At 39.6% G+C, this 14,205-nt stretch overlaps 1 protein-coding gene across 13 annotated transcripts in view; it reads left to right on the top strand.

Moving 5' to 3' along the window:
• The window catches only part of LTBP1 (latent transforming growth factor beta binding protein 1), a 419,895-nt gene that overhangs the window by 308,197 nt on the left and 97,493 nt on the right, over positions 1–14,205 (top strand). For all 13 annotated transcript variants that reach the window (XM_027113416.1, XM_027113415.1, XM_027113421.1 and 10 more), the window contains one exon: positions 11,307–11,429. In XM_027113416.1, the coding sequence (XP_026969217.1) occupies positions 11,307–11,429 (123 nt within the window). The remainder of the gene's footprint in view (positions 1–11,306; positions 11,430–14,205) is intronic.

Here is a 14,205-nt window from a genome sequence, read left to right as displayed (position 1 = left end):
ATTAGCTCTAGTAGTTTTCTGGTAGCATCTTTAGGATTCTCTATGTATAGTATCATGTCATCTGCAAACAGTGAGAGCTTTACTTCTTCTTTTCTGATTTGAATTCCTTTTATTTCTTTTTCTTCTCTGATTGCTGTGGCTAAAACTTCCAAAAGTATGTTGAATAATAGTGGTGAGAGTAGGCAACCTTGTACCTGATTTTAGAGGAAATGCTTTCTGTTTTTCACCACTGACAGTGATGTTGCCTATGGGTTTGTCATATATGCCCTTTATTATGTTGAGGTAAGTTCCCTCTATACCTACTTTCTGGAGGGTTTTTATCGTAAATGGGTGTTGAATTTTGTCAAAAGCTTTTTCTGCATCTATTGAGATGATCGTATGGTTTTATTCTTCAATTTGTTAATATGGTGTATCAATTTGATCGATTTGAATGTATTGAAGAATCCTTGCATTCCTGGGATAAACCCCACTTGATCATGGTATATGATCCTTTTAATGTGCTGCTGGATTCTGTTTGCTAGTATTTTTTTGAGGAATTTTGCATTCATGTTCATCAGTGATATTGGCCTGTAGTTTTCTTTCTTTGTGACATCTTTGTCTGGTTTTGGTATCAGGGTGATGGTAGCCTCGTAGAATGAGTTTGGGAGTTTTCCTCCCTCTGCTATATTTTGGAATAGTTTCAGAATGATCAGTGTTAACACTTCTCTAAATGTTTGACAGAATTTGCCTGTGAAGGCATCTGGTTCTGGGCTTTTGTTTGTTGGAAGATTTTTAATCACAGTCCCAATTTCAGTGCTTGTGATTGGTCTGTTCATATTTTCTGTTTCTTTCTGCTTCAGTCTCAGAAGGTTGAGCATTTCTAAGAATGTGTCCATTTCTTCCAGGTTGTCCATTTTATTGGCATATAGTTGCTTGTAGTAATCATGATCCTTTGTATTTCTGCAGTGTCAGTTGTTACTTCTTTTCCATTTCTAATTCTATTGATTTGAGTCTTCTCCCTTTTTTTCTTGATGAGTCTGGCTAATGGTTTACCAATTTTGCTTATCTTCTCAAAGAACCAGCTTTTAGTTTTGTTGATCTTTGCTATTGTTTCCTTCATTTCTTTTTCATTTATTTCTGATCTGATCTTTATGATTTCTTTCCTTCTGCTAACTTTGGGGTTTTTTTGTTCTTCTTTCTCTAATTGCCTTAGGTGTAAAGATAGGTTGTTTATTTGAGGTGTTTCTTGTTTCCTGAGGTAGGATTGTATTGCTATAAACTTCCCTCTTAGAACTGCTTTTGCTGCATCCCATAGGTTTGGGGTCATTGTGTTTTCATTGTCATTTGTTTGTAGGAATATTTTGATTTCCTCTTTGATTTCTTCAGTGATCTCTTGTTTATCTAGTAATGTATTGTGTTTGTATTTGTTTGTATGTGTTTGTATTTCTTACAGATTTTTCCTGTAATTGATATCTAGTCTCATAGCGTTGTGGTTGGAAAAGATACTTGGTATGATTTCAATTTTCTTAAATTTACCAAGGCTTGATTTGTGACCCAAGATATGATCTGTCCTGGAGAATGTTCCATGAGCACTTGAGAAGAATGAGTATTCTGTTGTTTCTGGATGGAATGTTCTATAAATATCAATTAAGTCCATCTTTTTTAATGTATCATTTAAAGCTTGTGTTTCCTTATTTATTTTCATTTTGGATGATCTGTCCATTGGTGAAAGTAGGATATTAAAGTCCCCTACTATGATTGTGTTACTGTCGATTTCCTCTTTTATGGCTGTTAGCATTTGCCTTATGTTTTGAGGTGCTCCTGTGTCTTTTGGTTGAGGCATTTAATCCATTTACATTTAATGTAATTATTGATATGTATGTTCCTATTACCATTTTCTTAATTGTTTTGGGTTTATTACTGTAGGTCTTTTCCTTCTCTGTTTCCTGCCTAGAGAAGTTCCTTTAGCATTTGTTGTAAAGCTGGTTTGGTGGTGCTGAATTCTGTTAGCTTTTGCTTATTTGTAAAGGTTTTAATTTCTCCATCAAATCTGAATGAGATCCTTGCTGAGTAGAGTAATCTTGGTTGAAGATTTTTCTCCTTCATCACTTTAAATATGTCCTGCCACTCACTTCTGGCTTGCAGAGTTTCTGCTGAAAGAGCAGCTGTTAACCTTATGGGGGTTTCCTTTTATGTTATTTGCTGTTTTTCCCTTGTTGCTTTTAATATTTTTTCTTTGTATTTAATTTTTGATAATTTGCTTAATATGTGTCTTGGCGTGTTTCTCCTTGCTTTTATCCTGTATGGGACTCTCTGCACTTCCTAGACTTGATTGACTATTTCCTTTCCCATATTAGGGAAGTTTTCAACTGTAATCTCTTCAAATATTTTCTCAGTCCCTTTCTTTTTCTCTTCTTCTGGAATCCCTATAATTCTAATGTTGGTGCATTTACTGTTGTCCCAGAGGTCTCTGAGACTGTGCTCAGTTCTTTTCATCATATTTTATTCTCCTCTGAGGTAGTTATTTCCACTGTTTTATCTTGCAGGTCACTTATCAGTTCTTCTGCCTCAGTTATTCTGTTATTGATTCTTACTAGAGAATTTTTAATGTCATTTTTTGTGTTGTTCATCATTGTTTGTTTGCTCTTAATTCTTCTGGGTTCTTGTTAGACGTTTCTTGTATTTTCTCCATTCTATTTCCAAGATTTTGGATCATCTTTACTATCATTACTCTGAATTCTTTTTTAGGTGGACTGCCTATTTCCTCTTCATTTGTTTGGTGTGATGGGTTTTTACCTTGCTCCTTCATCTGCTGTGTGTTTCTGTGTCTTCTCATTTTGGTTAACTTACTGTGTTTGGCACCTCCTTTTCGCAGGCTGAAGGTTCGTAGTTCCCGTTGTTTTTGATGTCTGCCCCCAGTGGGTAAGTTTGGTTCAGTGGGTTGTGTAGGCTTACTTGTGGAGGGGACTGGTGCCTGTGTTGTGGTGGATGAGGCTGGATCTTGTCTTTCTGGTGGGCAGGACTGCATCCGGTGGTGTATTTGGGGGTGTCTGTGACCTTATTATGATTTTACGCAGCCTCTCTGCTAATGAGTGGGGTTGTGTTCCTGTCTTGCTAGTTGTTTGGCATAGGGTGTCCAGCACTGTAGCTTGCTGGTTGTTGAGTAGTGCAGGGTCTTAGTGTTGAGATGGAGATCTCTGGGAGAGGTTTCGCCGTTTGTTATTACGTGGAGCCGGGAGGTCTCCATTGGACCAACGTCCTGAACTCAGCTCTCCCACCTCAGAGGCACAGGCCTGACACCTGGCCGGAGCACCAAGACTCTGTCAGCTACACAACTCAGAACAAAAGGGAGAGAAAAAGAAAGAAAGTAAAAAATAAATAAAGTTATTAAAATAAAATATTTTTTTAAAATTATTAAAAATTTAAAAAGTAATAAGGCTTCCCTGGTGGCACAGTGGTTGAGAATCCACCTGCCAATGTAAGGGACACAGGTCCGTGCCCTGGTCTGGGAAGATCCCACATGGTGCGGAGCAGCTAAGCCCGTATGCCACAACTACTGAGCCTGCACTGTAGAGCCCACAGGCCACAACTACTGAAGCCTGTGTGCCTAGAGCCCATGCTCCACAACAAGAGAAGCCACCACAGTGAGAAGCCCACGTATGACAATGAAGAGTAGCCCCCACTCACTGCCACTAGAGAAAAGCCCGTGCAGCAACTAAGATCCAACACAGCCAAAAATAAATAAATAAATTTATTTTAAAAAATTAAAAGGAAAAAAAAGGTAAGAAAGAAGAGAGCAACCAAACCAAAAAACAAATCCACCAGTGATAACAAGAGCTATTCTGACAAATAGCTATGATAACAAAAACTATTCTAAAAAAACAAAGAAACACAAAAACGGACAGACAGAACCCTAGGACAAATGGTAAAAGCAAAGCTATACAGACAAAATCACACAAAGAAGCACACATATACACAGTCACAAAAAGAGAAAAAGGAAAGAAATATATATATTAAAAAAGAGGAAGAGAGCAACCAAATCAATAAACAAATCTACCAGTGATAAGAAACTCTAAATACTAAACTAAGATAAACATAAAACCAGAAGCAAATTAGATGCAGAAAGCAAACCCCAACTGTAGTTGCTCCCAAAGTCCACCGCCTGAATTTTGGGATGATTAGTTGTGTGTTCAGGTACTCCAGAGATGCAGGGTACATCAAGTTGATTGTGGCGGTTTAATCTGCTGCTCCTGAGGCTGCTGGGAGAGATTTCCCTTTCTCTTCTTTATTCAAACAGCTCCCAGGGTTCAGCTTTGGATTTGGCCCTGCCTCTGCGTGTAGGTCGCCTGAGGGCTTCTATTCTTTGCTCAGACAGGATGGGTTAAAGGAGTGGCTGATTAGGAGGCTCTGGCTCACTCAGGCCGGGAAGATGGAGGGGTATGGAATGCGAGGTGAGCCTGTGGCTGCAGAGGCCAATGTGACATCACTGGATCACGGGACCCTGGCAGTGGCGGGCTGCACAGGCTCCCCGGAAGGGGGGTGTGGATAGTGACCTGTGCTTGCTCACAGGCCTCTTGGTGACTGCAGCAGCAGCCTTAGCGTTTCATGCCCATCTCTGGTGTGTGCGCTGATAGCCGCGGCTCGCACCCGTCTCTAGAGCTCATTTAGGCAGTGCTCTTAATCTGCTCTCCTCGCACACCCTGAAACAATGGTCTCTTGCCTCTTAGGTAGTTCCAGACTTTTTACTGGACTCCCTCCAGGCTCGCTGTGGCACACTAGCCCCCTTCAGTCTGTGTTCACACAGCCAACCCCAGTCCTTTCCCTGGGATCTGACCTCAGCTCCTAGACCCCACCTGTCCCAGCTGGTGAGCAGACAAGGCTCTCGGGCTGGTGAGTGCTGGTCGGCACCGATCCTCTGTGCGGGAATCTCTCCGCTTTGCCCTCCGCACCCCGGTGGCTGCACTCTCCTCCACGGCTCTGAAGCTTCCCCCCTCCGCCACCCGCAGTCTCCGCCCAAGAAGGGGCTTCTAGTGTGTGGAAACCTTGCCTCCTTCACAGCTCCCTCCCAGAGGTGCAGCTCCTGTCCCTATTCTTTTTTCTTTTTCTTTTTTTTTTTTTTTTGGCTGTATGCGGGCCTCTCACTGTTGTGGCCTCTGCCGTTGCGGAGCACAGGCTCCGGACGTGCAGGCTCAGCGGCCATGGCTCACGGGCCCAGCCGCTCCGCAGCATGTGGGATCTTACCGGACCGGGGTGCGAACCCGTGTCCCCTGCATCGGCAGGCAGACTCTCAACCACTGCGCCACCAGGGAAGCCCTGTCCCTATTCTTTTGTCTCTGTTTTTTTCTTTTTCCCTGCCCAGGTACGTGGAGAGTTTCTTGCCTTTTGGGAAGTCTGAGGTCTTCTGCCAGCATTCAGTGGGGTTCTGTAGGAGTTGTTCCACATGTAGTTGTATTTCTGACATATTTGTGGGGAGAAAGGTGATCTCCACATCTTACAACTCCGCCATCTTGAAGGTCTCTCCGCCATGCTTGCTCTTCTGTCAAATACGTTCTCCCATCATCTTTAGTATTTGTTTGGCCAAAAAGTTCATTCGGGTTTTTCCATAAGATGTTACAGAAAAATCTGAATGAACTTTTTGGCCAACCCAATGTAAAGACTGTGTGAAGAATAGTTGAGGGATAATTGAAGTAATGTTTGTGTGGGGAGTAATCCTGTATTTTCATGTAGCATGGTGATAGGATAAGATGTTTTCTTCCCATATCAAATGGTGCTCACTCACTGAAGTCTCTTGGTCACTAATGAATTACATGAGGTTGAATGGCTTCAGAAAAATGACTGGTTCACCGTGTTGACAGATTCATGTCCTTGGTAGTAAAGGAAGTAATGCAGGTAAACTCTTGCTCTGGACCCTATTCTGACCAACCGCAAGGTGGGTGAAGTGGAAGGGGTCAGTGCAGCCATGGGCTGGCCTGTGGGAAGGTGGCCACTGCGGACCCTTAGAACTTCAGAGGTCCTGCCCACCACAGAGGGGCTTCGGGCTGTCTGGTTTGTTCCCAGGATATTAGGAAGGGAAATTTCAAAAGGGTTCCTGACCCAGAGGAAGTACCTCTCGAGGCAATGAGAGAATTTGCAGGTGGGATTGCTGGCCAGCTGGGAATCATCTTTGTGAAATTGTGGAGAATGGAAAGTTGCCCAGGACCTGGAGAGAGATTAATGTCCTCATTTCCCCCCAAAGAGGAAAGAAGGTGGAGTTCGGGAACTAATGACCACTGAACTTCATGTTGATCTTGGAAAAGAACTGTAGACTGCAAGATTCCAATGATGAGGTGAAACATTTTTTAAAGGATGTGATGATCATAAAAATCAGCCAGGTTCATTAAGGACAAATTATGCCTCTGACTGCCTCTTATGATAGAGTTATTAGAGGAGGAATCAGGAAATCCTATAGGTGTGGCATATCCAGTTTTCACCAGGCATTTGTGAGAGTCATTCAAAGTATTGTGGATGAGAAGGATTAATTTGGATTGGGTGATAGTACAGTGAGGTGGATTCATAAACTCGTTAACAGTCATCCACAAATTGCTGACCTAGTAAACTCCTGGCAACTTCCTTACTGTGGGAGGTTTAATTAATTCATGAATGGCACATGCCAAATTATGTCCCCAAAGCCCATTGGTAAATTGTTTTTCTTGAATTTGTGACCCATTTTTCTATGGACAGTTTCCCTTTTGAACTCATTATGTATTATGCGTGTAAGAATTTGGGTGATACAACTCTTCTATAAGACTGTAATCCTAGAATGAGTTTTGAGCTCCAATACAGAAAACAGAGACATAACCATCTCCCTCTGCTGCAGGGGTAAGGGGCTGTGGGTGTTGGGTGGTAGATAGTAGGGTGGGTAGAGACCACCTTGTTTCCCATGGCATTGGTCCTCCCAAGGGTTAGAACTGGGGATTATGGGGGCCTGACTTTCTGTCAGTACCATTCAGGGCCCCACAAGTTTGTACTGTATCCTTGACTGAATTGAAAAACCCTGGAAACGATTGAAAGTTTTTCAAGTAGAGGAACAACATCATTGGTCAGATTTGTATTTTAGAAATATTGCTGTGGCTGCAATTTGGATAATGGATTTGATAGGGTCAAACTTTAAATAGAGAAACAAAAGATTATGCCAGTAACCCAGGTGAGAGATAATGGTAGTGGTGGGAATGAAGTAAAGTTGGGTGTATTTGAGAGAGATTTGTGAGTAGAATTTACATGACTTGGTAGTAAATTGAATGTGGGGAAAGAGGGAGAGTAAGGAATCTAGAAGGGATGACCCCCAAGTTTCTGACTTGGACATCTGAGTGGGTCGTGGTAGCCTATATTGACATGAAAGACAGCATAAAGAGAAGGCAGGAAAAGGATCAGTTTGGGCCATGAGGACTGTGGGACATCAAATAGAGATGTCCCAGTAAACTAACAGAATATAACAGTAAAATTAATTTCTAAGATCGTAGCTGTGGTGATGAGCAGTTAAGGAGAGAGGTCTGGCTAAAGATACAACACTGAGTTTATTTCATTCCCTTTACATCCACCAAGTGAGACTCCACTCTAGACACCTTCCTTCTGTATAGAGATTCTTTTTTTTCCTTAAATTGAGATATAATTGTGAGATAGCATTATATTTCAGGTGTACAAAATGATTCAATATTTGTATACATTGCAACATGATCACCATAATAAGTCTAGTTAACATCCATCACCATACATGGTTACAAATTTTTTTTTCTTGTGATGAAGACTTTTAAGATCCACAGTTGACCCTCTAACAATGAGGCGTTAGGGGCACCAACCCTCTGTGCAGCTGAAAATCTGCATATAACTTATAGTTGGCCCTCTGTGTCCACGGTTTCTCCCAACCACGGATCATGTAGTACTGTAGTATTTACTGTTGAAAAAAATCCATGTGTAATTGGATGCATACAGTTCAAACCCATGTTCTTCAAGGGCCAACTGTATTCTCTTGGCAGCTTTCAAGTACGCAATACAGTGTTACTAACTATGGTCACCATGCTGTACATTACATCACCATGACATTTATTTTATAGCTGGAGGTTTGTACATTTTTACTGATATTTTACTATATATCATTATCTCCTTAAGAGCATAAGTGCCACTAAGCTCATGTACTTATTCAACTCAAACTGTTCTATCTACAGGATTCTGGTTCCATGCAATTATGACTGTAGTAAGTAAAGAATAAACACATCAGGGTCTCCTGGATATTTCAAAGCATTCTGCTTCATCGTTAATCATGGTAGTAGCCTGGTAAAATAGAAGTTTTATAAGTACCTCCTGAATGGTAATCTGCAATGCCTGTTAATTTACTTTAAGAGAAATTAATTTTACTGTTATATTCTGCAGTCTTATAAATCACACTCTCTGGTGCATGAAAAATTAAAAAGAGCAATTGATACATTTTTCAACTTGTTAACATTTTGGAAACCAAACCAGATCCTAGACGTGACATTTTTGCATTGCTGCTGGAATTTCCATGCCCAACGTCTATGTTCATTCTGTCCCATTATTTATTTTGGCTCCAGTGTTTGGCTTCTTCTTTGAAGTAGTTTGCTTTCAGTGTTTACAAAAGTGGACTCCCGCAACCAAAGAAAGGGTGGATAATGAGTCAGTCTGAAAGTGTTACAATTTTTGTTTGTAATGGAATAGGGTCACTCTACTATAATTAGTGATGTTGTGAAAGCAAGGCAGAGCGCCTAGGCAGTGTCAATTACTTGGCTGTTTTCAGTATGCGTATGGCATACACACACGTGCACACACACAAGATCCCCGGTGCCTTATTTTGGTAATACTCTACTTCTGAATTCCATTGTAAAAAAGAAAAAGATAGAGTACAGTTTTAATGAAATGCAGTGCAAATGAATGATTGCTGACTTAAAACTAGGTCTCTGTTAATGTGCTCGTGATTCTCTGTTAATACTGAGGTGGAAAGCTGTATTGCTTTTGTGGCAAGCATTGTGAAATGAAAGGGATACAATCAAGAGCCTTTTCCTTTTTATTGTTTGTCTGCCTTATGTATAAAATACTTTGATTAAGTTGTAGCCCACTGTAAAATTAAGTATAAATTGTGATGCTGTGTATATTTTTGGTACTTTATGGTTGAAGTTTTTTCTCTTTAAATTTTTGATTTTTTATGCTACATTATATACCTTCTTTCTGCAATATACAGTGGACTTACCCAGGGGCATTCAAATGGGGCACAGAACTCAAATTTTTCTTTTTGAATTAACAATATTCTAATAGGAGTTTAAGGAAAGTTTCTTGAATGAAATCAGTGAACACTTAGATAATGACTATTGATAAAAATGCTGTGTTAGCAAATCATAAGAACAAAGTCATGCTTTTTCTGTTTAACTTTTTCTATCTCTAGACTTAACTTTGCCTATGACAGAACCTTACAGTTTAAAAGATGGTCTTTGGAGTTAGGCTGACTGAGTTCAAATCTGAGCCATCAGTTTCTAACCATGTGGCCTTGGACAAGCTTTGAACTTCTTTAAATCTCAGTTCCGTCCTCCGTGAAGGGTTAACCCATATGGATTTTGTTAGCATTAAATGAGAGGATATGTGTAAAGCCTTCAGTGCCTTCATACAGTAAGTGCCTGATAAGGATTAGCTATTATTCCATTGTATATATGTGCCACATCTTCTTTATCCATTCATCTGTCGATGGACACTTAGGTTGCTTCCATGTCTTGGCTATTGTAAATAGAGCTGCAATGAACATTGTGGTACATGACTCTTTTTGAATTATGGTTTTCTCAGGGTATATGCCCAGTAGTGGGATTGCTGGGTCATATGGTAGTTCTATTTTTAGTTTTTTAAGGAACCTCCATACTGTTCTCCATAGTGGCTGTATCAATTTACATTCCCACCAACAGTGCAAGAGGATTCCCTTTTCTCCACACCCTCTCCAGCATTTATTGTTTGTAGATTTTTTGGTGATGGCCATTCTGACTGGTGTGAGGTGATAACCTCATTATAGTTTTGATTTGCATTTCTCTAATGATTAGTGATGTTGAACATTCTTTCATGTGTTTGTTGGCAGTCTGTATATCTTCTTTGGAGAAATGTCTATTTAGGTCTTCTGACCATTTTTGGATTGGGCTGTTTGTTTTTTTGATATTGGACTGCATGAGCTGCTTGTAAATAAAAAGAAATGAAATTGAGTTATTTGTAGTGAGGTGGATGGACCTAGAGTCTGTCATGCAGAGTGAAGTAAGTCAGAAAGAGAAAAACAAATACTGTATGCTAACGCATATATATGGAATCTAAAAAAAAAAATGTAAAATTGATAGCTAGTGGGAAGCAGCCGCATAGCACAAGGAGATCAGCTCGGTGCTTTGTGACCACCTAGAGGGGGGCGGATAGGGAGGGTGCGAGGGAGGGAGATGCAAGAGGGAAGAGATATGGGGATATATGTATATGTATATGTATAACTGATTCACTTTGTTATAAAGCAGAAACTAACACACCATTGTAAAGCAATTATACTCCAATAAAGATGTTAAAAAAAAAAGATTAGATATTATTATTGTATCTGCCTCTTCAGCCTATACCCCACCTTCACACTACCCAGTAGGCTTATGTTTGTCCCTTAGATTGTGTTTTTTTCTTTAATCACTGATTCAATGCCATCTTAGAATGTTTTGCCTAATTTTTTTTCACCTTTCTGTTAAAACTTTCCCATCGTTTTTCTGGGTCATGAGTCATATCTCTTGTTTCGGTGAACGCTGACATTCTACTGAAGTTCATCAGTTCCCTAACTAGACCTCCACACATCTTTGGTTCTTTGGAATATTTTATCTTGCAGGGGATGTTGCTCTACATCTATCCTCTCTTCCTCCTTCCCCTCTAAAACAAGCCTTCCATTGAGTTTATTTGTAGAGCATGTTTGGTTCCTTTTTTGAGTTACTTTGCAGAAAGTAAATTAAGCCATGGAACCATCATACACATACCTCATACCAGAGCTTCTCTTCCTCTTAAGCGCTAATTTGAAAGCTTATCTCAAAGAACCTGCCCCTCTTGGGAATTCTCTGGTGGTCTAGTGGTTAGGACTCCACACTGTCACTGCTGAGGGCCTGGGTTCAATCCCTGGTTGGGGAACTAAAAATCCCAGAAGCCGCATGGTGCGGCCAAAAAAAGGAAAAGAATCTGCCCCTCTTTAGAAGATCCACTATTTCTAACCAAATTCAACTTTATTTATGTTTTATTTCTTTTTTTCCTCTTTGTCTGTTTTTTCCCCTTTCCATTATACCCCATTCTTTAAGATGTGGATGAATGCCTGGAACCAGATATCTGCACAAATGGTACTTGCTCCAACCTCGAAGGATCCTACATGTGTTCGTGCCACAAGGGCTATACCCCAACTCCAGACCACAAGCACTGTAAAGGTAAATACTGTGATCAGATGTCTCATTTTTATTTGAACTGCACTTAAAAACATATTAGAGTAACTAGCCTTAAAAAAGGGAAACATACTACCTGTCATTTATTTTGATTGAGCTACTTGGAGCACATTTTGGTTGGCATCTTTGAAAGTGACTCCTCATGGTGATTAAATACAGACCCTATCTGTTTACATAGAGAAAAACAGTGTTTTTTTAGAGAACATCTGTAAACCACAGATCTGTTTTGTTTTTTCCAGTTATAAAAACAATACATGCGGTTGTACAACTCTGTGAATACACTAAAAACTATTGAATTGTACACTTTAAATAGATGAATTATGTGGTGTGTGATTTTTATTTCAATACAATTGCTATTAAAAAACATGCATTTGCTATACAAAATGTAGCAAATGCAGAAAGGTAAAAAAGATAAAGTAATCTTTCCACCTCATTTGTGGATATTCGTATCTCATGGATATTTTATATCATTATGTTCTGTGTACAGTTTTCTATCTTGCTTTTTGTCATTTAATAGTATATCATGAGCATTTTACATTTCATTAATAACTCTTTTCAAACATTAGTTTTAAAGGCAGTGTAATATCCCGGTGTATTGCTGTGTCACCATTTTCTTGCTGTTCTTCAGGTGTTGAACAACATACTTTTTCCAGCTTCTGATTATTATGTAAAAATAAAACCTAACAGGCATCTCTTTAAAAAATAAACCTTTGCCTGAATTTTCGGATTACTTCCTTATTTATAAAAGTGGAATAATCAGGCAAAATGTTCTGTGTTTAACTATTAAAGTGGAAGAACACTAATTTCTAATTTTAAAAGATTTAATTCTAAAAGATTTAATTCTAAAAGATTTAATATGTATTTTATGTGCTAATTTCCTAAACACTTCTAATTATTAAACACTTATTTCATACATCTGTTAAACATTTATATTTCCTCTTTTGTAAATTTGTTAATATCTTTTCCCATTAATCAAGTTTTTAAGTCAATGTGTATGAACACTTTATATATAGGATATATATATATAAACCTATGTACAGTGTATATATTTAACGTATACCGTTTTCTTTAGAATATTAGTGTAATTTGTCCAAGGTTTTGCTAATTTTTTCAACAATTTTTTAAGAAGTTTTCATTTTTTCTGTGGTTAAATCTATGGATTGTTTCCCTTCTGCTCTCTTCCATCACTTTTATACCTAAAAGCATGCTCTTTCAAAGGGAGAAAGAGGAAATAAGTAAAAAATTTTTTCTTTACTGTCTCAATGAAAGTGAAGGATCTAGGGTAGTGGTTAATTTATCACTGTGGTAGGGAAGCAGTAAACAGATACCCTACTACTGACCTGTAAGAATTGAAGCATCTTCCACTGGCAGTAGGGAATTCACAGACGTCTGAATTTGCTGCCTTACTCCTTCCATACAGCAAAATACTGTCCACTCCCAGGAGAGTGTATGAAGTAGGCACATCTCCCTTTTCTCCTGGTCCTTTCCCACATCCGCAGCTTTCCTTCTGAATCCTTAAGCTGGGCATCTCCTCAGAAAAAGTTAAACATGAGAATCACTTGAAAGGTATTATATCTTCCTTACATACAGGACTAATGGTGGCTGAAGGTGTCAGCATTAGAAGCCATTGTTAATCTTAATTTGATTGCTATATCTGGTTTATTGCCTGTCATGTTACTTTCTCTTCCCAGTCTGCCTGCTTCTTCTCATCTGCTTATTCATAAAAACCCTTGTAATCGGCCCGCACTTCATATTCCAGATTTGTCACCACTGCTTTCTTCAGTTTGCAATCTCTGTCCCATCCAACTGATGTCACAACTGCCCTGGGTATATTCTGTGCTTATTTTGACTCAAGTACTTGCTCATAATTATCCTGCCCTGCACACCGATCTTCTTCCTCACTACTGACCTGAATCCTGGCTCTTCCAGGGATTCACTATACAACCTTGGATAGATAATCTCAGGTTTCCTGATATCATGTCATCCCTAAAATTCGAGGATTGGACTCTCTAGAGGGAAAATGCACAGAGTAGATACATGTTGAATGAATGACTCATTACCACCGTCTTCCTCTTGGCATTGCCATCCCAGATGAGCCTGCTCCTCTCTAGTCAGTCTCCCTACTACCTGAGAATTCACACCATCAATTGATGCCACCCCTAGGAACACTCGTATTTTCTAGTCTCTGGGGCACTCTGCTGGGCTGCTGCAGAAGCTTCTATTCATCCTTCCTTTCCTTCCTCTCAAGTGTATGAAGGAACCAACATGTTCCAGGCACTGCATATGTTACCAAGAGGCTGAAATCTCTCAAAGAACTATTACGCATTGGAAGAGATGCAAACCTGCATCAGATAATTGGAGACAGTGAAGTACTAAGTGATGAAAGTTAAGTTGTCAGTGATGTCATGTGAATGTCATGTACTCCTGACATTAAGTGAGGACCAAAGCACTTTACCTCTGTGCTATTCTTTCCAAAAACCTGTAACCCCTGTCTTAATCATGAGAAAAACATCAGACAAGTCCAACTTGGGGACATTCTGTGGAATTCTGGCCCATATCCTCAAGGCAATTGACGTTGTCAAAACAAGGAAAGACTGACTGGAGAGATGAGACACCTGCATATAATGTGTTCCCCTGGATTGGATCCTGGAACAGAAAGAGGACCTGCATAGAAAAACTGGTGAAATCTAAATAAGTCTGGAGTTTCGGGGTTTTTTCTTTTAAAAGGCAGTATGTCATATTCTAGCTGTGATACTCTGAA

The sequence above is a fragment of the Aethalodelphis obliquidens genome, unplaced genomic scaffold (genome assembly GCF_003676395.1).
Source record: "Aethalodelphis obliquidens isolate GAN/ISIS:26980383/991018 unplaced genomic scaffold, ASM367639v1 scaffold12, whole genome shotgun sequence".
Taxonomy (NCBI): Eukaryota; Metazoa; Chordata; class Mammalia; order Artiodactyla; family Delphinidae; genus Aethalodelphis; species Aethalodelphis obliquidens.
This window is presented reverse-complemented; position numbering and strand designations above follow the sequence as displayed.